This window comes from Manacus vitellinus, unplaced genomic scaffold (genome assembly GCF_001715985.3).
Source record: "Manacus vitellinus isolate BGI_N305 unplaced genomic scaffold, ASM171598v3 scaffold_5_pilon, whole genome shotgun sequence".
Classification (NCBI taxonomy): Eukaryota; Metazoa; Chordata; class Aves; order Passeriformes; family Pipridae; genus Manacus; species Manacus vitellinus.
The window spans coordinates 9806083-9832185 of NW_021940682.1; the positions used below are offsets into that span (position 1 = coordinate 9806083).

Consider the following 26103-nt stretch of genomic DNA (forward strand, 5'->3'; position numbering starts at 1 on the left):
GCTTTTTTCCAACCAGAGATCCATGGCTCACTCCTGCTGAGGGCTTCCCAAAGACATACTGCATCGGCATATTCACCCACCAGTTTGGTTCTGCTGCTGCCCAAAATAGTCTTGTTTATTTGTGAGCAGCCACAGCTGGAACCAGGGGCATTTGCGTGGCTTGTGCCATTATGTCATAATCCTGGTAGCGGATAAAATCCACAGTGATTAAGAAAATAATTTGGTTTTGTGATGTAAATTCATAAAGCACAGCACATGCTATTTACTTTGCACTAGGGAGTGTATGTTGCTGAAAATGTGAAGGTGAAAAATTTTTTGTTGAATTTAGCATTTACAAGTTTATTTAAATTTTATATCCAATGTTTATTACAGAGATTTTGAAATTTGCAACAATCAACAGTGATGATCAATACTAGCTGAGAACATCCACCTTGTCATATACTGAAAGGATGCTAAGAAAGTGAAGCCTTAAATTTGTCCCTAAGGGAGTGTGAGGTGGCACACGACACAGTAACAGCAAACTAACTCGATCTTTATCATCAATATTTTGAACGTAAACTGAAAAATACAAGCTTTTTTCAATATTAACTACATTGAAACACAAGTGCAAGCACATAAAGAGTGAATTATCTGTGCATTACTGTTAATAAATTCTATGCACTGTTAATAATAAATATGCTAATAGCATTCAGCTCATAATGCTGATATTCCTCAGATACTAGAACTGTGTGACAGCTGTGTCTGAATTTTATTCTGTGATTCAAGCAGAATAATAACTAACTAGTTATTTTCTTCTCTTTTGTAAGTAGAACGTAACAAAAGATATCCCTGTGATAAAACCAGCACAAGGTTAAGGAAATGACATCAAAATATTACAAAAGTAATTCCATCATGCAGAAAGCCTCCTCACTGCTAGATTTTGCAGCAAGCACATGTCAAAAGCTCTCTACAGTTAATACACCTCTGAAACTGAGGTTCATGAACTCAGATGAATGTTCCTAACCGAGAAATAATTTGAAAAGATTAAAATTCAAACCATGGCTTGCTGTAGCACCTGCTCTGTAGGATGTGGTGACACTGCAGTACTGGAGTTTCTGCAGCTCTAAAGATAGAGTTGTGCAGTCAGAGCCTGAGAGCTGCCAAAGCAGCACGTGAGGGACCTGAGCAGCCCTGGGCAGGAGCATGGGCAGAGCAACTTCTTGAGGATGGAAGCATGGGGATGGGGCAGGATGTTGGCATCATGTTGTGTGCAACAATCCAAATAATTTTTTGAAAAAGATCTAATCAAACTGTAGAAGAACAAACCTGTCACAGGTGTGCCCTGGAGCTTGGCTGATAAGAAAACAGAAGCCAAATTCCGCTGGGTTTGGTTTGGGTAGAGTTCATTTTCTCCATGATAGCTATTATGGGGCTCTGTTTTGCATTTGTGCTGGAAATGTTTTAGTTATTGCAGTGCTTACACAGAGCCTTTTCTACTCCTCACACCACTCCACCAGCAAGTTAGGGGTGCGCAAGAAGCTGGGAGGGGACACGGCCAGGACAGCTGATCCCAACTGACCTACGGGTCCTGCTCCTTCCCCGAGACAGCCAGGGCTCATCCTGGGCAAATGGATCTCCTAGAGAATGCCCCAGCCCAGCTGTACAGACATGCTTCATCCACACCATATAAACAGGGCACAAGAACTGCCCCATTACTGTTTCTAGGAGCAAATTGCTGACTGCTTCCCTTCGGGAAACTTGTTCGGTCAAAAAATACCCTTATCTGATGGATAAATACCCAATATCTGAATGACAGTGGATGATGAAGTCAATGAAAGTACAGGAACAGGGACATCAGGAAGCAATATGAGAGTTTAATAACTATATTGACTCTTATAGAAGCGATTCACAAAGACTTTTTAAGGGAAGGATTTTAGAGTCTGGCTGCTGGGACTTTTGCACAGTAACTTCTAAATCCTTTTAAGGAGTTATAGAGGAATTTGTTTGTTTCTTTAATTGCTATGGATTAGAAGTCAATAATGGAAAAAAACAAGCTCTGAGTGCTAGTTCATGTCACAGTTTAGAGAAAAGACAACAGATGAGTATAATTTCTTTTTAAATGTATAAATTTGAAAATTCAACTCATTGCAAGTATATGCTATTTTCTGTAATTACAGTCCTCAATCTTCTCCTAAAAGACAAGCTGTTTTTCCCATGTTTGGTCTACAGGGAGTTCTGAAAATAAGCAGTAATCTTTTTCTAAAAATTCTGGATTATCCCAGATTTCTCTAATGTGCTCATAAAAATGAAACTCCAGAATAATATTTTTGTACAATTATGGTGTGACTTGATGGTAACACTGTCAAACATTTTGCTAGGGCACATAAAACATTCACGTGAACTCAACACGACAGTAAAGTCTATGTTGTCTGAATAAACAAGACTTTGCCTGCAGTATAATCATGTTCCATTTGTAGCTAAACCAGAGTTAGTTTTGTATTACTAACTCAGTTTGAAACAGGCCTTGCTAGTCAACATAGTGGACTGAGAGGGGCTGTTTCAGGACTGAAAATGGGGAAAGGAGACAAAAGGATATTTTATGGTCCAAGAGGAAATATTACAGATTGTTAGTCCTCCTAAACTGGCTAAGAGTGGATGCCACGCAGGCTGTTACCTGAAGCAGCAGTCACACCCTCCAGCAGCAAATCTCTCCAAAATCTCCAAATCTCTCTGTCAGCCCCACTGCAGGCCACCACAATACTGCAGATTCTTAGAATCATAAAATAGTTTGGGCTGGAAGGCCAAAACTATCTTTAAAGGTAATCCAACCCCCCTGCAATGAGTAGGGAACCTCTTCAACTACGTTAGGTTGCTCAGAGCCCCATCCAACCCAGCCTTGAATGTTTCCAGGGATGGGGCATCCACCACCTCTCTGGGCAACCTGTGCCAGTGTTTTACCACCCTCACTGTAAAAAACTTCGTCCTTATATCTTGTCTAAATGGACCTTTTCATTTAAAACCATTACCCCCTCTCCTATCACAACAGGACCTGCTAAAAAGTTTGTCACCAGTTTTTTAAGCCCCCATTAAGTACCTAAAGGCCACAATAAGGTCTCCCAAAAGCTTTCTCTTCTCCAGGCTAAATAACCCCAACTCTCTCATAGAAAAGGTGTTCCATCTCTCTAATCATCTTGGTCGCTTTCCCCTGGACTCACTCCAATAGATCCATGTCCTTCCTGTGCTGAGGAACCTGGAGCTGGATGCACTATTTCAGATTGTCCCCCATAGTCCTCTGTGAGACATGCTAGCAAGTGAATAAAGAAGGGTCTATGTGCTTCTGGTTGAACATGGTCTACCCATATCCACCTGGTACTTTCAATGGTTCATATCAAGAATTAGCTAGAGCTCTTTGCCCATTAATCTTGCCAAGAAGTCATTTGCCACCTCTCACCTCCCTCAGATCCATGGAAACTATCCCTTCTCTATCTGTTTACTGTCACCACAGGCAAAGGCAGGGAAATGAATCCTCAATCTGAGATACCATTGTTCAAATAACTTAAAATTCTCTTATGTAGAGATACCTGGCACCAGTCTCACTGCTATCGAAAAAAAATCCAAAGAGAAATCAGCTGGGAAATCATCCCGCAGTTACATACAGGAACAACAGGGATATGCATATGGATACTAGATAATTTAAAGTGAGAAAGAATACAAAATTTATGCATTTGGGAATGATGGTAAAAAGCAGAAAAAGTGAAGAAATACAATTCAAAATATTTATTTAAAGGTGGGAGGGAAAGGGAATTCTGAGTAATGAATGATCCAGTCCCCCAAACTGACACTCAGGCTCTTGCTGCAAGATCATTATTTCAAATAGCATTCCTGAAGGATTCAAGTTTTGAGATGCAAAATATTGATGTAGCTGTAATTACAACTACTCCTCTCAAGACAGAAACTTAGTACTCAGGAGGTCCTTGGACTTAGGCTGCCACTTGCCACATGCCTTCCAAAGCCAGCTCACACCAGGATTGCCAAGATAGTTTGCATCGGTCACGTTTTGTACTGGTTCATATGTTCTGGGAACAAAACGTGCTTTTCAAGATTCACTTGTAGCTTTCAGGGTCATTTGGGATCCCAAGTAGTCCAATTGCTTTTAGAAATCAACACAATATGGTAATTTATTTCAGAATAGTAATTCTCTTGCTTTTGGAACACCAGCACTCACTGTATGTGTGGAGGAAACTTTCCACACATAGCAAAAAATATCCAGTATATATCCAGCACTATGGTGCAATTTTGCACACAGCCTATTCCCCATGAGTTGGTTCCTAGCCAAAACTCTCTCCTCCAGTCAGAAAGCAGCAGCATCACTAGAAATCTCAGATGTAACTAACACAGAAATAACAAATACAGCCAAATCTGCCCCAGAGACACCTTTGTTGGGTGACTGCCTATACTAAGAGGTAATGCAGCACATAACCATATCCAGATGCTGACAATCTTCCTCAGTCTCCTGAGGAATGCTGAGCCCTTCCCACTAACCATCAGTACCTTTCAAGAGTACTTCAGGTCAGACACTTCAAAGTTGTGTACCCCAATTCATTTCCCTCTTAGAAAGCACATGCTTTTATAAGTAACTATCTCACTGCTGTCACAACTATGCTCCAGACAGAAGTGCTTTCTATCAAAGCTAACAGGGCAGTTCTCTCCATGTGCTTTTCAATGGTTTCCTAAAGGTCACATTTTTCTCTACTGATTTGGCATGTGCAACAGAGGGTATAAAATATGCTTATGAGGGTTTTGTCTCTTCTTTGTAAATATAGCCTGGAACTCTAGCACCAGCTCTTGGCATCAAAGAGTTCAAGGACATGTCAAAAATACCATCCTGCTTTCTGCCTGCTTCAAGGCCCTGGGCTTACCAAAATGTGATGACTTAGAAATGGATGGAAAGCAATGCCAGTGCCATAGACAAAAGGACTTACAAAAGAATTAATAAATGTCTATCACTTCTCTTGCCTCAGGACTTTTTGGGTAAATTATTACTCTTTAAAGCAGTGCACTGTGAGTAAGCTGCCTGACTCCCATTAACATTAGTAGCAGTGGCACAGCATAAGCTTTATGTGCCAGTTCTGACAATTAATCACAGACTTGTATCTGTAGGGCACTCACTTTGAACTCAGCAAATCTGCAACAGAACAACTTCTCTGTCAGACTCTTCTTTGAAGAAAAATCACAAGGAAGCGGGTGGGCTGCTGGCTAAGCCTCCTCTTAACCCACCAGCACTTCCCCCCTAACTCTAACAGTAAAGCAACAAGTGAAAATGTTAAATAGCTCTCTTGCTGCATTTCCAGGAATGTTAGACAAAGCAGGAAAGAAAGAAAGGATTTTTTTTTTTTGAGCACGAAGAAGAAAGGATAAAAGAAATCACACAAAATTAATGCACTGAACGTGCCATCAAGATGAGACTGGGCTTGGGGTTTTTTTGTTTGGCTGGTTTTTGTTTGTTTGGGTTTTTTTTACGCAGGGTGAAAGCTGGAACGCTTGAGAATAATTTCCATGTATGGATTTGGAAATCTAAAAATAGCACCTCATTTAACATTCAAAAAAAAAAAAAAGACAACAACTGACCCTAAAATAGATAGTGATGAATACATTCAATATCAAATTTTCTCTCTTTTCTCTTCCCTTCTGTGCTTGCTGGCACCTTTTCTGCAGCCCACCCCTTGTCATTTCCCTAAAGAGGGAGGAGAGGTAATCGTTTCTGAGCAGCCTCAGAGCAGCTTTAGCAAAGCAGGACAGCCACGATGGATAAGGCTTCACAGGAGGGCGGGTCCATCAACTCGGGGCTTATTATTGTTTGCCTCAGGTGCTGGGATTTTGTCTCACTTCATGCTACAGTGAAAAATATCCACCTCCTCTGGTTTCCATGTGATGTTGCTCCATAGGCTTTTAGACCTCCCTTTCTGCAGCTCTTTGGTTCTCCACTCAGCAGCAATACACCTTCTTGGCAGAGACTTTCAGTTTGGTAAAACCTCCAAAATGACCCACACGGGGGAGAACAGGGATGCAGCCAGCCCTCAAACCTCTGCCTTCCCCTCCCAGGGGCTGGAGGAAGGCCCATGACCCCTCTGCACCACTCCAGTTATACCTTCAGCCCACTCCTTGGGTAGGCCATATCCCTTCAGCTCACAGAAAGCCAAAATCACTGGCTCTATGCTAACTCCATTTCTCCTTCCTCAGAACTGAATAAGAGCTCCCTCCAGGAAGCTCTTGTTCTCCAGTAAAATCTGCTGGTGCAATAGGTTCTTGGGTCCATGTCTGTCAGGCCCAGTTGCAACACACTTGCATCAGGGGCCAAAGTGCTTCTAGATAGGTCTGTGATGAGAGACATATAAACACATCACACAGACAGTCTTTGCCCCAAAACCAGTAACTAGATAAAGCCAAGAACCTAAAGATCAGGACCAGGAAAACAAGACACTGAAGCAAGACACATTCTGACCCGAGTGCAGCCCTGGGAGCTGAACTGCGTGGCTGCAGCTGTGACAGTGCTGCGCTCAGGGAAAGCGGGGCAACACTGCAGGGGAAGGTTCGAGACTGCAGCAAAGCTGTCTGAAGTCCAGAGAGAGCACTGCACCAACAAGGGATCAACTCTTGCTAGAGCAACAGTTTGTACATGGTGATTAAGCACACTCGCATGGCTGTCACTGGGAAAAGTGCCCAGTACTTGCCTGCAGTATGCCCAGTTTTAGCTGGTGCTGTCAAGTCTCTTGCTTTCACAAGCAATACGTTATTTCATCCGTCCCCCACACACAGAGCCCCAAATAAAGAGAAAACTCATCTTCTTGCAGGAGCCAATGTTCTGGCTCCTTCTGTCTGTTCGCTCTCACCAGAGGCCCACCAGAGCAGTAACATCCAAACAAGTCTCATTTACTCTTAGTGATGATGCCAGCATTGTAGCAGGAGGAACAAAACAACACATTGAATTCAGGACAAATGAAAAATCTGTTTTCCACTCCTTCATAAAAGAAAAAAAAGGATTCAAGTATCAGCTGTTGATATTTACTAGCAGTAATATTTCACTTACACTGCTTACTGTCCTGTGTCACCAGTTGTACATCCACCCCAGACATTCACATACAGGTGGGTATATGAGATAGGTATGTGCAGCACTGTAAAACTTTTATAACCTGATGCTCTAAGTAGCCAGAACAACTACCAGAAAAACTATTTTCTCGACAATATTGTGTGCTGACAGACCTTTTAAAACTACTTCACCAAGACCTGTTTTGATACTTGAATGCAACAGTGAGTGAGACTTCCAGTGCATGGCACTCAGGAAACCAAGTCCAGTGAATCTCATACTCTGCCTACTCATGCTGCCCTCACACTACACCTGTAAGGCTTGTTGAGGCTCAGTGCACTGGTGCAGTTATGTCCCACATAGCTGACTGAATGATCTAATGACACCCAAATGATCTAATCATCCCACTCCCAGGCTTCTGTGGAAGTCAGTGCACCAGATGTGCTGTATTTCTGGACAGCTGCATGTGATCTGGTACCGATGTACATGATAAAATGTTGACTAACACCAAGTGTAGTCCCATCTTCATGTCACCTGTAGCTCTGCCCTGTGGTCTAGGACATATGTATGCCCAAAGCTCTGTGGCACCACAGCCAGTGTCATGGACAAGTGGTCAATAGCAAAATAACGAACCTAACCCTAGCCACATATTTTGGCCAGGATTCTCTGTACATAGGCCTCAAGTCACACCTATCTGTTGTGTGATGCCCAGCTCTGTGCTAACATCGTCCCTCTGATGGTATCAATATAAGTAATGTGCAGGCAAGAGCTCTCCTGTATGTCCCTTGGTGCTTTGTTTTGGGAGATGCCTGCTAGCTGTCAGTTAGAAGGTGTTAAGGAAAGGTAAAAACATACTTTTAATAGCTGGGTTTGTTTTGTCATTTGGTCAAAATGAAGAGATTGATCTCTATTGATCTGTGGAAAGGTTCAACCTTTCTGTTGCTTATCAGAGTTGTGCCAAGAGCTTGACACACACAGACAGAAGCAAATTTCAAAAAGTAATGAGTGAGTGATGGGAAACTCCTGCCAGTCTCGTTCACCATCACACTTGGCTGCAAAAGGAAAGGGACAGAGGCAACAGCTTCTGGTTATTGTCTCAGCACTGCCAGCTATGTCAGGAATTTGTTTGATTTTCACATGAACCTAATGCATCCACATCAATGAATAATAAACAGAGGAGAGAAGTTCTCTCTATACACAGAAGAGCATCTAGGCATTGCATTTTTATTTCCCCCAGCAGATTTTCCATTATGCTCTGTTTTCTTTTTAGCTTCTCCCCAGGTGTTTACACACATCACCTTGGATTCCTAATTCATATTCTTTAAGGCACCACTAAAAGTTCATCCACTTGCATTCTCAAATCTCAGAAGGAAAAGCAAAACAAAAAAACCACACAGCCTCCCAGGCATACAAAGAGTTCCTCTCTGAGCTCACCACTCCCCAAGACTGTAAGACTCCTGCTCCTCCACCTGGGAGTGTTTTCTCTACTCATGCCTACAGCACAGGAATAAGAGATTTGGAAAGCAGCAGTGTTCCTCCAACTGCCAACCACACCACTAAACAGCCACCACCAGATGTTTTTCCCTTTTTATCAACATCAAAATGAAGGCAGTTGTCAAAGCAGATGGCTTTCTGGCCCAAGCTATTTCCCCCCAATTCCACCAAGATGAGATTGTTGTGTGGGTCAGAGCCCTCTGCAGCCAACTCAGGACCACACCAGCATCCTACCTATATCCTCTCCTTGACTGCAGTTCCTTCTGCCAACTTCATAAACGAGTTTGCAATTCTTATAGGCCATCACTGCCTGGGAAGTAGCTCCCTGTGGTCCCCCACTCAGGTGGAACCCTTTCAGCTAATCCATCTCTTCTAAGGACTGCACCATCAGGTTTAGGGACCTCCCAGACCTTAGTAACAGGTCTTAGCCCCTACAACAGTATCTACTGTGTCTTCTCCAAGCATTGCTTTGGTACAGCTACAGATCAACTCCTCTGCTCTATGAGAAAAGAACAGTAAAACACCCATTGTGAATCCAATAAGCTGGTGACAAATGGTCTCTCTTTTCTGGCTAGTAAAATACTGAAGATCCCCCAGTTGTGATAAAAAAATAAAATAATATCCTTAAATTTAACTTGCTGGCATCTGACTGCCATAAAATGGGGATTCATTTACCTCTAGAACTCTGCTCTCTTACTTGCATAGAGGATGGTTTCCCACTGGAAGCCAGTGCCAGAACTGCTAATCAGGGAATCCCAGGAGCTAGCAGCCAAAGAGATACATCAAGCCATCTGATCCATCCATGCATCACACAGATTTGCAAAGCATCCTGCCTGTGCAACACTTGGTCCTGTCAAAAAGCTTCACCTAGCAGAGCTGTCAATTCAGCTTTTCAGAGAAGCACTGATTCCTCCTGGAAAACTGGGAGGACTACTCTGAGAAGCTCATCCAATTGCCATATCAAGTGGGATTTTTGCATTTCTCTACCTGGTTCCTTGTTACAAAAGCCTCTAATTCTCAACTCCTACTACATGAAAGATCTGGTCCTCCCTGGAAGTGATGTCACCACAGAATTTTCTGCTTCATCAACTCAAGTCAGTACAGAGGGCTGGTGTTAAGGGTTAAGTGTCAGAGCCAAGGCCTATTTACTGAATAAAAAATCCTGCTTTCATGAAAAGAGCTAAACAGCAATGAAATACAGCAGAAATAATCAACATGTAGGTCCTGGTATGTCGAGTTCCATGAGGGATCAAGATATTTTTGAAACAAGCTGAAGACCAGTTCAGCCTAGGTTTTTGTGGAATAAGTCACAGGTAAGCTCTAATGCAGCCTGGCAGCTGATGGTTCACAGCTACTGGTGCAGGACTATACCTGGCAATTAATTATTTCCTGACCCCTGCCATTTTGGGATGAGGTGCAGAGCTGGCTGTGGCCAAGCTACTGGCCAGGGAGGATTCACTACACACAGCAGGTTCCCCCCAGGCCATATCAGAAAGGCAATTTTGAAATTATATGCCTACAGTTTTCCATTCAGTGTGCATTTCTTCCAGATTATTTTATGGTTCTGTAATAGCACTGACAATTATTATTTCTCAAAATGTAGTAACTTGTTTACTTTTCAAATAACATAACAGTTAAGATTACTTGCAGGTAAAACTGAGTACCAATATGTCACTTGTGCTGTATCAGCCCTTCTGACAATCAGCAAGGACACTGGCTTAGAGTTATACATGGCAGAAATTCCACAGCACCTACACATGTTTCTGTGGAAAATTTTTTGAAAACTATCAATTCCAGTTTCTCACCCACAGATATCTCCAAGGACCTGGTTTTCAGCAGGTGCTGAGGAATCCCCATTTTGTCATACCTTATTCCATTAGCAGTCTTTGTTTTGCTATTATTTCTAGGAGAAAATAGACACCAATGTATCTAATGGGTTTTGGCCAGTAAGTTTTCATTTCAAAGTTTTAGTATTTTTTTTAATATCTTCAGAAAAAAAAAACATTATTCTTGATATATGGTTTTGCAAATCTTTCTAGGAGATATACTGCATAATCCCTGGCACTACAGGAGACAGCATTGTCTAGCACTTACAGCAGTGGGAGTCCAAAGACCTGAGTTCTGTTTCTGGCTCTCCCACTCACTCTCTGCATGACATTTAGCAGGTCAATTAACTTCTCTGTAACTCTTTCTGTGAAATGGGTGTACTTGGGCCATATTCCTCCTTCAGCACCTCCTTTAAGTCAGAAGGATACTGAGTGAAAACCATTGCCTAAGTGTTTCAAATGCTGGGATGGAAAGTCCCCTACACAGTCATCAGCAGCATTAAGAGAAAAGTTTAACTGTGGAATCTCTTCATTTTCACTGAAATACCGTAAAGTCCCAGATCCCCAGGAGTCCGTTTCTTCTTCTAAAGTCCATTGAGTATTTAGCACCCAGATGCTGATTTCACACTATTTTTATTTTCAGAATATCTATTCTTGTTTCAGTACAATTATTATTTTGGTATGAATATAAGCAAACTCAAACTCTTAGTCCCCAGTCTATTGCTCCCTTTTGATTAGGTTCTTTGTCTATATGGATTCATGCCACTACTGACTTCCTCCTGATACTGAAAGAAAAAAGATTAAGTCTTGCCTTGGCAGTTTAACACTTTTCTTCCCATGGCAACACAGTCAGGCATGAGAGAAAGTTATAAGGAATGGCATTACATCATGTTCAAAGACATGATTATAACATGCCGCAAAATGGATTCTACAAGGAAGACTGATTTAGTGTGTGCCTATGATGAGTAAAGAGCAGCTAGTACTGAGCTAATGCATTGCTAAAGATTGTACCAGATTAAACCAGTAACTCAGCCACCTCCATGTACTCTCCCATAAAATTTTAATAAACCCAATCTCATAGGAGGAAAGAAAAGACAGGGACCCTACTGAATTATTTATGGCCTTAGTTGCGTATGGCAGAGAAGCCCCTCTTAGGTGAGCAACTGATATTCTTCCATTGATTTTCCTCTCTCAGAATATCTAGGTGAGAATCAAGTTTGGGGGGGAAAAAACCAAAATATACAAGGTTGCAAAAGGGCAAGCCAGGAAAGACTGAGTTGATGGAGGCAGAGATGAGAGAGAGTTTGTATTTATGAAAGAGATATCGATCAACTGCACGCACTAGCAGCAGATAGACTCAAATTAGCTGTCATAATTCCAGTGATGCACAGGGACATGCAGGCTCAAGCTCCATTAAATATAACCTACATCCAGAGCAGCCAGATGAGATTTGTGAGACTAAACTCTGAATGCCCATAGGAAATACCTACAGCTGATTTATATTCCTGATTTCTTATTCCCTCACCAACTGTGCAATCAGTTCCTGGAGGTGGGCAGGGAATAATTGAACAGCTAAACTGTGATTCACCCAGCCAATTAAGGAGTCTTGGGATGGGCCCTAAGACAAATCCTTTAACTTCATCCAGTCTTCATGGTCCGGAACTACATTCACCTCTGACAACGTGGCCAAAATCGTCATGGCCCAGTTAATACTAAGACTCTGAGGATGTAAATCTGCATTATGGTTTTCCCACATTAATACTGACATATTTTAGACCTTTCCAAAGTAGCAAGTAGGAGGATGTTCGGGTTGTACATGAGGACTGGGGGTGTATTCTGCAATTCCATGTATAAAGAGCATCACTGCAAAACAGTAACTAAACTGGCAACCACTGTCTAGTAGCTATCAACATATAAATATCACCTATATGTTTCAGCCTGGAGCTTCTGTCGGGTCAGAGCCAGGTTGTTTGATTCAAAGTTTGTTGGCATCTATCTGATCCTGGCTGCTGTGATGTTTCCCTGTGGATGGTGCACGGCTTTGTGAATAAATCACAATAAGTTCAATTCCAAAGTGTTCCACTTACGTCTTTCTTCTTGCACTGAAGTAAGGAAGCCCTTAACTCCTCATTACTGATTCTGTGTGTGGCACATGGCTTGTAATCACCTTGAAATGTTTAACCACCTGGATTTCACCTCACTAACATTGTGGGGTGGGGCATCAGACTGGGGTATAGAACAACTGGGACATAAATCATCATAAACCAGGCATTAAATTGGTATATAAATCAAAAATTATAGAAGTCAGATGGATGAGACCCATTAGATCACCCTGTTTGTTCTTTCCTCTGTTCTCACCCTAAGAATGCACGAGGCATCATTCTTGATTAGCCAAGAGACAGAAAAACACCCATCTCTCCCCCTCTGTGTCTCTCCAGAGGAAGAGAAGGGAAACAGAGAGCTCTGTATGCATATTAATAAAGCTATATTTTGACTGGCTGAATGACTGGAAATGATTAGCAACGGTGTGTTTTACCTGTCAACATCTCCACGCTGCAACAGGCAAAGAGTCTCTAATACTCCTTTTGCAAAAAATCATTAGTAAGACTGGAGAGTACTTTTGATTCTCCTGCACTCAGAACAGCTCCATAAATACCCTAAGACTCTTTTCGATGGTGAAGATAAAAATGTCATTTGTTTTTCCTATATAACAGTGGGGGACAAAGTGAAATACCACCTAAGCCAAGGTGAATCCAAGTGCCTGCACATACAAATATAACAAAAAACAAAACCAAACAAAAAAATACCAAAACCTATCAATATGAAGGCTGCTGAGTCAAGTGTGCCAAAGCCAGGAAACACAAGAACATGACCCTTTGAAAGGGTCAATGTGAAAGGTGAGAACACATGCAACCCCTCTAGCAAAGAGCAGTCAGAGCAAAGATCAGCCAGCTGACAACAGCCCCTCCTCCCTCTCACACAAGCACTTTCCTCTACAGCTCCCCTAAAAGTCCTTGGTGCTGATAGGTCAGTTAGCCTAAGAAACCTCTTCAGATGTGGTCCCCTTCTGCATTTTCCTCATTCACTACAACACAATGTGAGCTGGGTGGCAACTTGAAGTTTCATTACAGAGTGCACTTATACTTGCACTGAAAGTCAACAGGAGCTGTGCTCTGGAAATACAAAAGGCTGTTTAATGACAAATACTGTGAAACCCAAGTCATCAGTATCTCCATCTAGACACCCAAAAATCCCAAACCAGTTATCTTTGATTGTCAGGCCTAGAATGGGAATTACAAGGTGTTACTAGATATTAATATAATTATCTTTACATGCCATGCTTCAGTACAATAAATGGAAATATGACAAAGTTCATGAAGTGGTTAACTCTGTCATAGGATCAGCAGATGTGTAACCTACAATTAAAAAGGCCAGCAACCATACATTAAGCAATGAAAAAGAAACCAAACATTGAAGACATCATTGAATGGAAGCAGAATATCCCAAATGTATGCAACAAGGCAGGGGTATGTGATTACAGTTATTAAGGACTTTATAATGAGTGTGCTGAGCGGAGATAAATTAAGACCAAGTATGCAGCCTAAACTGTGTCATCTCCTAACTTTGCATGTTTACAATCCCTTATCTTAACCTCTCCCAAATCTCCAGCACTAAGTTTTACCCCTTTACTTGTCCTCCTTTCCTCCCTGCCTACATCTTGGCCATGTTTTCTATTCAGGTACTCCTGTCAGCTCAGGACTGGAGGGTCTATTGACCTTCTCCCTTACTCCTACTCTGCTCTTCTATCTCTAAGAAGCAAAATAAAGAATAGTATGCAGTTGGGAAAGTTATTCATCAGTGTAGGTATTAAGGTCACAGCCATATTAGCAGATCCTAAGATGAAGCCCAGCAGAAGGCGATAAAATCCCTTACAGATTTCAAAATAGGTCTTAGGCTTTGATGCCAAAAAAAAAATAGATATCTTAGCTGGAAATAGCATGATAGGAAGAAAACCCTACAGCAGAGAGAGGGAAATGAGAAGGTCTGTCACTGCCACCTGGTCATTAGCTATGGGAACAATGAGCACAGTGAAGATCCAACAACACTAGACCTCCAGGCATGTGAGCACCTGCTGCCTGCCTGACCTCCGGGATGGCTGCCCCGGCTGTTTTAGTAACCAATGCATTAAGGAATGACATCATGTCATCAGCCAAATGGCACTGACCAGCAGGATGGTGCCATACTTCAGGGTGTACCTCCATCTGGGGGTCAAGGTAGCTAATTAAAAATGAAACAGCTTTTCCTTGTAGAGGAAGACAGGAATGGAAGGAGACCCAAGAGAGTACAGGAGAGAGTAGAAGAAAGGAGCGAGAAAAGTGGGATGCTGCCTATTTATTTCAAACACTGCTTTCAGTAATACCTAGGGGGGGAAAAAAATTCTCTGGGGTCAGCACTTAATACAGATACAACAATGAAATATTTATTGTTGCTTATAAAAGCAGACAGGGTCAAGCCCATGAGCCTACTGGTGTTACTAATGCATTGTCAAGCCATCAGCTGAGCTGCTGTGAAAATCTCAACATCTTGTTCCATGGAATGAGAAGACTTGGGAAATCCGTAGAAATTACCAAGTGTAGACATGGCAGTCTTTTTCAGTGTTAATTGTTGCCAACAATCTCCACAACTGTTGTTGGATATTTTTCCATCCACCTCACCAGTAGTTTTACTGGTTATAAGGAGTTATATGAGTGCTTTGTAGGCCTAAATGAGGAAGCCTTAATCTCCTGCAAAGTTTGGAGCATTAAGGCTGATAAAATCCACTCGGCTTTCAGCATAGATGCTGTATGAATTAAAATACTACCACTTGCTACATGCAGTAAAAATCCCTCATTTCCTCCAGTACCTTCTCCACTCAGAATGTGCCAGGCTATTACTTTTGACTTGGGAGTTCATTTTTTATGCCAATGGCTTTCAGACCATCACAAACACAGGATTATTGCAGCTTTTCAGCAGTGCAGATGAACGTTATCATTCCAATTAATACAAGGCATTATGACTGTTGCTCTGACAATGCAGTTCCCCGTGCTGATGCTCTAAATTCAGAGCCCATATCCTGGGGTTGGTCCTGCAGTAAAAATGCAGGGGCAGGTGACAGGCAAAGGAGATCCCACAGTGCCAGGCAAGAAGCATTTTCAGAAAGCCCAGGAAATTCTAAGCACTTCCTAAGAAGCATCAGCTACCTGCTTATGAACTGGTTCTCTCTAAGGCAGTCTGGTGACACAGTTTCTAAGCTGTGCAGCAAAAGATCAGTTTCCATAGCAATTCCAGCCACTCTCTGCCCAGATGCAGCACTCTTCACATTCCTGGACACAAAACACAGCTGCTGTGGAAGACAGGCCCAGGTGGCAATGGAAGGCTGGAGAAGAGCAAATAGACAAATTCCCTGTTTCATTACCATGTGTAATCCGAAGTACAGAATCAGATTTGTGATATATAGGGAGGAAGAAAAAGTAACAGACTTAAAGACCCAACTATCTACCTCACATGATAGGCTCTGTGAGTCAGCAAAACAAAAGCTTTTGGACAGAAGGAAGAATTTTTCATCTCTCTTCTGATGTGGAAACTTTCATGCAGGCCAGTGGGAGGTCTGCCAAAGGCTCTGAGTGCCATGCAGCAATTGTCCCATTTTCAGCTACCAAGGCAGGAAAAAGGGAAGAGGGAGTGGTTCCACTTATTCTCCAAGAGAAAGAGATCTTACTCTTCAAGAAATCACATCAGCAGCTTGTTTTCAGTGTTTGTTTGCAGTACTTTAAAGTCACAATAATTTCTTCACCTGCCTTGGAGAGAAGGTGGCTCTGGAAAAGCCTCCTTTTAACCTTCCCTTGCCAAGACCACAGTGAGCAAGACTGCAGAGACACCCATGAGCATCAGCTCTGTGAGGCCCCAGGCAGGTCTGAGCCCACTGCAGGCTAATCCACAATCCTGTAGTACCTACACAGTTGTTCTTGTTGAAATAGTTCAAGGATACAAAGAAGACCCATGCCAAATACAAGTATCTTCAAAGGTAAAAATGAGGAAGGAAGCTTAAGGTCTAAACAAAAGCTAGAGGCAAAACCAAGACATCATCCTGCTAGAAGAACATATGAACACAATCTCTCCTCTTATCTGCATCTTCCTCCCTTTTCTGCACTATTTGGCTTCCTCAGAATAAATTTCTAATCCTAACTCTCCCAGCAAGACAATGAAGTGTAAACACAGTTGGCATAAGCATACTTAGAAATTCCTCTCTGCACCCATCTTCTATGCTGTGGTTACCCTTTTACACAAAATGATTCTTGAAAGACTGCAGCATAAGGTGAATATAGAGCTTGGGTTGTCTACAGTCTACATAAAAAAAACCAAAAACAAAACCAAACACACCCACACAAAACCAAACAGGAATGAACAGAAATAACCTTACTACAATCCTTCTGATGATAAAAAAACTCAGCATCAATCCAACAGGTGCCTGTTGTGCTCCAAAGAGTAAGCCAGTAGACTAAATACTCCCTGGGCTTTGAGTGCCAAACTGAATATAGCACATCACTGCCTTGGTGGTACTACCATTTTCCAAGCAAACACAGCCTTTCACCCACTTTACCATAACATACCAGATAATGGTTTCATGAAGATTTTGGGACAAGAAAAAATTTAACATTGACATGGTCTCCTTTTTATGGTCAACTTTCTTAAAGTACCAGCATCCATCTTGACATGCTTATTCCATCACCTGAAAACGCCTCTTACCCTTCCCAAAGCCTGCACCATATTCTACAGGTCAAACTGCTGCCATGAGCACTTCCCTGTGTGAACACATACCTGTAGTATAATGAAAGTGAACTTCCAAGAACAGCATAAACCACATAGAACAATGGGTGAATAAATACAGAACTGCTCGGATTTTCTCCAGTTTTTACTGCAATAATGTGCCTCCATTTCTAAGAGCATCAATGATGCTGCTACAGTTTTTCAGATGACAGAACTATGGATCAAGTTTTGTGCACAAGCCTAGGGCCAAAAAGTGACAGGGTAAATGCCTAATAGGAAATCAGTCACATTACACTGGCATGTTCCATAAAGAGACAGTTATTCATGCTCAAAGTTGTCGGACACATTTTCTTTTCCTCTTCCTTCTCCTCCCAGCTCATATAGATACTTGTTTTGTCTAATTAGATGAACATTTATCTCCTGACAGGCAAGAGCTGGCAATACTACAATCATCCTTCCCTCTATCCCTGTTTAACTAGAGATAGTTGAGAGGAAGTGATTGCAGAGAAGACAAGTCCTATTTCCCCAGCTCATGCTGCCATAGGCAATCAATTTGGAGCAAAGGTTCCATCTTGAAAATGTCAAACAGAATGAAAGAAGATAAAAATCAAAAATGGTAAAGTCAGCTCCAACCATTCCTCTCGGACCAGCTGCTCTCCCGGGTTCTTCCAGCATAGCTGAGAGCACAGCTAGAGGAGGATCTGCTTTCTGTGCTGACTGTGCCATGAGGTCCTCAGCCTCAAATCAGTTGTCCCTCACCCGCTCCTGCAATTCCAGAGAAACTGCTGGACCATCAGTCCTGCCTGCCAGTCTGAAAAAAGCAGTCTGTGGTGCACGGCTGGAGGTCTCTTCCCGCTGATTCCCAACCCAGTAAACATGCAAACACACAAATTTCCTTCCCAGGAACAACGGTTTGCTGCCCAGACACTAGGGAAGGAAAATAATCACTACTGGCAAAGGACAACAGTGGCTTCAGCCTGGTAGAGGCAATTTTTATTTTTTTTTTAGCAGGGTGACCAGACATTCTGGTTTCACTTTTCCAGTACCTCTGAAATTCTCCAGGATGCCATTTTGCCCCAGTGTTTCATGGAAATACTTTTTTTCCTCTCTCATCCTACAGATCTGAAAAATAATCCATGGTAAGAGAAGGAAGATCACCAGCCTTCCAGCTCCTTTTGCAGTTTGTCATAACACTCACTAAAAAGGAAAATTCTGAACAGGAAATTGTTCAGAGGAAAATAAAGGCCAGGTTGACTTGGATGTATCAGGATAAGCAGTGGTGAAATGAAGTAGCTGTGACCTGGATTAAACTAGTCCAGGGGCATAGAACAGGGTCAGCTGCTAAAGCAGGGACTAAAATCACTGGGACTTTCTGAAGGGTCTAAGTGTCTACTGCACTGCAAAGGGACAACATTCCCCTCAACCAAATCACAACTTGAAAAGATTCGTATTGCCCTAGTTTTTTAAAACAGGTTGCTGTTCTTACACAGGAACTAGTCATATAGAATCAGTTCACTCTTCAATGCAGTGACCTCCAGAACCTTCATTGGCTAACTCCATATATCAAGCACTCTCCACTTGCCCATAACTGCTCTGGAGAAGCAAGAGCTTCAGCAAAATATTTCTCTTCTTCTCTGTCTTTAGATAAGTAGATTCAAACTTCAGCTCTATCTACACCTACCTACACTCATCTGAATCATGAACTGGCAAGAAAATTTGGGTCAGAAATATACAGGAACACCCACAACACTCCATGTACCCTCCCCAGAGAGGGCACAAGCAGCCTCACCCTGAGAGTGCCTCAGACCAAATCAGATATGTAAATGTGTGAGCACAGAGTGTCTAGACTGCCACTTTGGAGACTGACAAATGACCTTCTGAACACTCCCATCACTGCCAACACACCAGGCTCGGGAACTTGCTGATCCCACCAAGGGATGCACACACCAAGATGCACATGACCAGGTATATAAGCCTTTACTCGAGCCATTGCTGAGATAAAGATTAATTTTAGATAATAATTCTTACATTAGAGAGTGAGATTCCAGTGGATGGTTGCAGAGAAGTCATTGTTGCTCACAACAGTGGCAAAAACACACGTACACCAAAAAAAGCATAAACAAAGGTCCTCCCTACAGCCCTATGAACCCTGACAGAAGATGTCTGGGGGGTACTTTTTTTTTTTTTTTGTCCCCAGATGAGCAATATTAACATAAAACTAACACCAGCAGAGAAGACAGGTGGTAGAAGAAAACCTGAAGGGAACTGAACCACCTGATCTTCTGATTTCAGGGTCAAATGAGCACAGAACAGTATTTTGCAATACCAGTGTCTTACAACCTTCTGACAGGCATGAGTTCAGTTATTCCTTTTCTTTGTGATGTCACAATCAAAATATGTATTTATCCACACAAACACAATTAAAAATAAAGTAAAATAAAAAACTGGCATTTAGCAAGACCTTCTAGGGCATTCTTAATTCTTTACCAGATTTGACCAGCCAGGTCTACAAGCACCAATGAATTTCAAACCATGCCCGACCTCACCAATGCAGGAAATCAATTATAACATTGCACCTTCTCCTCCCCAGAGCTTAAAAGGACCCTTCCAAAGCAACAGTCACATTAGGCAGGAGTGAAACAGAGACTGAAAGCCCTGAGAACACCAGAGGTCTAGCACAGTTCTCAAACTGACACAGTCTGGACAGTGGAAGCTCACTACCACCTTTTGAGGTTTTCATCAGTCAGCATTTCCTTAACCCCTGCCACCTTCAAGGAGTTGTTAACTGCTTCCACCAAAACAGAGCTGCTCACCAAGTTCATCAGTCCCCATGACTATATAGTAACAGAAGCAAGTTTCAGTGGCCTCTTTCCTTGTGAAATCCTACCTCTTGCATTTTATCAGTGAAAACGGTTTTCCATCTCCAAGATGAGAGCGAGACAAGATTTAAGGTCAGCCAATACATCCCAAGGCAACTCCATCCCTGTCAGATCTTGTTGCTTCAGCAAATGTTACGAGTTGGTGACCACTGGCTACAATTATCACTGAGTACTAAGCTCCTTCCCTCTGCCTTAAAGGGTGCAGCAATTCTTTCCCTAGATCTTCAAAGGAGAGTGTTGCCACCCAGCAGCTTCTGGCAGCAGGACATATTCTACAATAAAAGCCAGCAATGAATTCTCCTGGAAGCAGGAAACTCAGCAGCAGCATCAACTGCATGAGAATCCACTCACGTACAGAGCATTCTACTGAATTAAAAAATAGGGCATTGATTTTGTTATTCATTTTTGTATTTAACTCAATATTAATCCCTGCATACAAATGCCTTTTCCCCGCTGCCACTTTCTCATGCCTCAGCAGAATTCCTCGTCAGCAGCAGAAACAGAGATGTAGGTCCTGAGAACAAATCGATTTGTCTGCTAGGAAGACAAACTGTGTGTGAGCTGAGGGCTCTGAGCGGGCCGTCAGTCAAAGCCTCTGCTCTCCCTCCTCAGCGAGCACCTCCCTCAGCCTGCGCGCGAGGAGAACGGAGAAGGAAGCCGGCAACACTTACGCAAGGCGTGCCACTCGTCCTGGCGGATTGTCTTGGTGATGTTGTAGGTGAGGTTCTTGGGAATGGTCGCTGAGGAGTAGTGGTACTTGATGTACGAGCACCGCTCAATTGCTCCTGGGAAAGGCAAAATGCAGAAGAGAAAGTGCTGGTCAGTGAATGCAATGTGGCCTCCCAGTTGTGGACCAGATGGGTTTGACAACCAAAAACAAAGCTTAGGAGCAAAGCAATCGCTACCATTGACAATCAGCACTATCTGTGGCCCACGAGAAGCTCATCTGTAGGGTAACCTGACTACCTGTATTGTAAGTTCTGATGTGATCTTCCACACATTCCAGGAACCTCCCAGTCTGGCCCTATAGTAGCTGGCAGAGTGTCAGCTTTCACCATCAGATATCTATTGGGCAAATTACCCCTTCTTTCATGTCTTTTCTCTGAAACATGAGTGAGCAGCAGCAATACAGTTACTGTGTTGAAACTGTAAATTCATGTCTTAGCTTATTGTACAGTCATGGGTCTCAGTGCCCATACTCCAGGAGATCTTTGATCTTTCCTTAAGCAATGAAAAACAACACAGAGAAAAGTAATACATCAGATAGTAAACAATTTGCCTGACCCCTTCCCACCCCACAGCGGGATACATGACAATATGTCTCTTGACTATATGACACCCAGACACTTTCATAAAAGGTTCAGAAACAGAATTTATTGGCATGCCTGAACAATGAGCCTCAGACGGCAACATGAATGCCTGAAATGGGCAATTTTTTTCTCCTGCAGTCAGGATTTCATCTATGTTCCATGGGAAAAAGCATCACATGCTGCTTCTGTTACCTTTTGGTCACATTATTACATTCCCGTTTTACAGAAACTTTCCTTCCTGTACAATAATCACACCTCCAGGCCCTGATCTCCTGGCATGTCTCTGCATAGTGAGTGTCCTTAGAGGAATGGGTCTGGTGTAGTCAGATGCTTTCCGTGATTTACAGCCAGCCAAATTTCACATATGATCAGAAACCACAGGATAGCGTAACTGTTCTTGTGTTGATGAAAGCCAGTCAGGTTTCCTGCATTCCTTTTGCCAGCATTCTCAGCTATCACTGGCTTTATTACACCTTCTCACTACACAGTCAGATTCAAAGCTCATGAAAGCCATTTTTCTATTAATATTATGGTATTTTGGATCAGGCCTTTGATAACTAAATAGGTATCCCTAATGTGGTTGGCCACTGTTGGTTGCTAGCTACCAATGGTCAGAGAAGCAGCTATGCTGGAAATGCTTTTATGTATTAAAAATACATTAAGACAAGCACTCAATAGAATAAATTAAATGAAGCAATGAATTATATAAATAATAAAGAGCACTATACACAAAGAGGTAGGTAGAGAACACTTACTGTCAGCCTGAACTGAAGAGGCAGACCCATTAGCCTTATATTGACAGTTCTATGGGGTAAAATATGCTTTTATACCACCAGAAACTCAGGTTTCTACTTCAGGTTGTAAGATAGTACTTGGCATAAACTTAGATAATAGTCCATGAATTCACAGCATGAATAAGAAAGCCCATGAAACAAATTATTAGTTACATCAGAGCCTACCAGCATCTTCCAAAGTTAGTGCAATATAAACATTTGAGGTCCTCATTGTTTGCTTCTCTTAAGCACTCTTCACATTCTGCCTTTGACAGCAATTAGATTAGACAAAGCCAAATATTATAGGGGAAAAAGGCAAAATATTTACATATGTATCCGCCTGCCCTGACAGCGTGATGGGCTTCTGTGTGAGTCTGCACCATCTGGGCACCAAATGTACGCCCAGAATTAAAGTTTCAACCTAAGAATAGTATTTAAAAAAAAGATAGCTAGTGTGCAAAGAGCTTTTAAAAAAAAATCCCCAAATCACAACCTTGCCTTCTTATAGGTTTTTGTATCCTGTTTTGTTCAGTTGCTTTCCTGGACCAGAAGCATCAGCAAGAAAATGAAAAATGTTCATTTTTCAGAAAATAATCTGTAAGTTATCAGATACCTGCCCAGACAAGAGATTTATATAGAATAACAGAAATAGACACAGAGCCAAGATTCAAACTAAAAGCTTGCAGAAGGAAGGAAGAAAAAAATCCTGTTCCGTTTGCTATAATTTCTGAAAGTAATCAGCAGAAACAGCTCCTCTGAAACCAAAGAGGCTAATTTCTAGCAAGGTCCATCAGACTTAATTCTGCAAATACTGTTAGGAGTAATGCAGTGAGCTGTTCAATAGCTTTTACCAAAGCCTAAAGCAGAAAGATATCACGGTCTGAATTCAGGTCATCACTTGACCTTATCTTTAAATTTGGGCTTATGCTTACTTCCCCATGGTGTTAATGAGACTTAAGTACATCTAAAAAGACCTTCAGGAGCGCTGTCAACTGGGTGGGCAAACAGGGCACTTGGTGTTGCAGTTCACAAAGGCTGTGCAGGAAGGGCGCTGATGCCCTGCCAGCTCCACCAGGGAGCAATGGTGTCACCCAGCAGAAAACCACGGTAGAAGCAGGCAATAGCTTACTGGGAAACTCAAGCTCTTCATGGTCCAAAATGACAGTGTTTGGGATTGCTTTGCATTTAAACATGAACCATTTATTTAAACCCACTCTCACAAGTGTAGGAGAGTGACTATGCTGAGTCAATGCAGCTATATCAGCACATATCTAACTAGAGGTGAGAATTCGCTTTTGAAACTTAGAATAAGGCTTTCATTTGCCTGAACCTGCCAATAAAAATAATGAGAAGGGTGAGTTTATGGGTAGTGATAATTCCATACTTCTGATGTTTTCCTGCTTGTCCCACTGAGAGGAGAACAAGGTTCAAGATGCCCGAACATCCAGTTCCTGGAAGCCCCTGGGAGAGCAGAAGCAGTGAGTGCAGCAAGGATCAGAATGACTGCTCTCTTAGAAAGTCTTCTCAGAGAAATGCTATGAAATCCTTACCCTTCAGGAGAATTAATAGCTATGCTCACTGCAGTCTCTGAGATAGGAAGCAAAGCAAACTTTCCCTTCCGTACCCTTACTAGGGTAACTGCAATTTATGGAGCACCTCCAGCCTTCAGCACTAACTCAGGAAGACCAAATGCAACTGCAGCTGAGCTCTGCACTTTGCTGAAATAACTGGGAACAGTATTTATAGAGCAAACCAGTGAGTGGGTTTTTTCACATATGCAGCTGCCATAGCAAGAGTTATAGCTGGCCATAAGAAACACAAAACCACCACAAAGCTGCTCCACTGACACATGCAGTATATTCCAGGTTTCTGTGACCAAAGGGAAATGTTTGCTGAAAATCCTAAAGAAAAGTAGCTGACATGTTCCAGTAGAGTGCTAAGAAAAGGATCAGCAGGAAGATGCAACTAGAATGAGGCAGAGTAGACCTCTGCCATGCTATCATCACATAAGCACAGATGCTGGGGGGATTCAGCAGCTGTTAACTGTGGCTGGCAACCCCCTGTTCCTGCAAAGGATGGATTACAAACAAAACTGAGATAAGGAAACTAGAGATAGCTTCAGCCTAAGCAGCTAAGCATTCACAGCATCAAACATGCCACTCCTCTTACTGATCCACTTACTTTCTCAGTTCCCTTCCCATATCTGTTGATCACCAGTCCAAACTGCCATTTTATTGTTACATAATATTTCCTCTTCTCTCCATTGCAAGGAAAGTCTTTAACTTGTGCTATAGCAGAAATAGCACCTGAAAACACTGATTTTTTTCTATTAAATTTTCAAAACTATGGACATCCTGATGTTAGTTCAACTGCAAAAGAAACTCAGCTCCTGCTGTACTACTAGGACTGTAAACATTATTCTGGGTTGAGGCCTCAAACTTTTGGGTAATGCAGAGGGTGACTGAACCATTATCCCACTCTAAACTGAAGAGAATTGAGAGTTTACGTTGCTGGTGTCCGTACTCTATTTGTCTGGTGGGTAATCTTTTTTTAGAACTTTTGAACCAGCTGTTCTTCAACACCCTGGGCCTCTCCCACTCCCTTAAATATAATATTTAAACTCTTTCAAAGTGGTCCAAGAAAGAGTCTTTACCATGCCTGATTTAAGAAATAGAATGAAAGTTCAAAGTGCCACCAAGATAATGGTCACCTCCCTCCTAAATTTTGGATCCCAAAGCACCCAGAGGCATTTGTTTGGTGAGGTCATTTGACTTTTGCAAAGGTGGTTGCCAAGTTTCATGAATTTACACTGTCAATATGATCATATAGTTAGTCTTCTGCATAATACAGACCAATTCATCTGAGAGTTGGCAATGGAGACTAATCCTTGTGACGGTCTTTCATGAAACTGGTAATCTCTGAGAGCAGTTAGGTAAAGCTCAGTAATCTTACTTCAGATCCAGCCCATGATGGCACCCAGAAGTGTTAATTGCATGGGTTATCTGATTATACTCCCCTCCTGTCAATGAGGGGATTGATTTCACACTTTTCCCCCACAGCTTTCAGGCCTGCAGGCTTTGGAACCATCCTTAACATTCAGGTACAGATTAACCCAGTGCCTGTGAATAAGTTATCTTTGGTAGCTGGAAAACTTGCAGGTACAGATAAGAATTTATCCCACTCTAAGATCATATGCAGCAGTCCTTGGGTAAAAGCAATGAGGAATCTCAGACGCAGGGAGTCAGCAGCTCACTTGCTCAGGACTTCACCAGCCAGCACTGACACGACTGTCACCTCCCATCCTGTAACATGCAGAGATCTGAAACCAGGAGGTACCCATTCTTCTCTTGTAGTATGCATGTTGATTCCTAAGAAGGATCCAGCTGTACAACTAGTATTTGTTTTATGACATTTCCTGCCTAAGCTTTTGGTATGATGAGCTTCCCTGAAAAGACTGGTGTGGATGTTCTGAGCTACCGCCAGGCAGCTCTTCCTTCTTCTGTGTCGCAGATCCCCCTGGATGAACTGTTTGTAGCAAGCAATTTATTCCACGAAATTCACCCTTTGTGCTAGCTCTAATTTTTACAAATCTGTTTGAGAATTATTACACAAACATTTCCTAAGAAAAGCAATCTTAGCCTCTGGCTTGCAAACTGCACTCACTTCATATATTTGCTATTCATTATGAGAAACTGCCTTCTGTGTGAGAGATTGCCTTAATCCTACGGTTTGGTTACTGTTTCCTCATTGGGTGACTATACCAAGAAGACAGAAGATGTAGATTGCTCATTTGGTCCCTAATTGTTTCACATTATCTTCAGAAAAATCTGTAGAGCAGAGGAAGTTTATGATGTTTGTTTGGTTTGGGTTTTTTTCCCCTAGCATAACATTTCAGTAATGTTTCCAGGGGCTGTAATCATAGTTAGGGCTAGGATCAGGTGACAAAAGCAA

At 42.2% G+C, this 26103-nt stretch overlaps 1 protein-coding gene across 2 annotated transcripts in view; it reads right to left on the reverse strand.

The window, feature by feature from the left end:
• LOC103757267 (transmembrane protein 178B) overlaps nucleotides 1–26103 on the reverse strand; it is a 282690-nt gene that overhangs the window by 202154 nt on the left and 54433 nt on the right. For both annotated transcript variants that reach the window (XM_029963547.1, XM_008923375.3), the window contains exon 2: nucleotides 20741–20854. In XM_029963547.1, the coding sequence (XP_029819407.1) occupies nucleotides 20741–20854 (114 nt within the window). The remainder of the gene's footprint in view (nucleotides 1–20740; nucleotides 20855–26103) is intronic.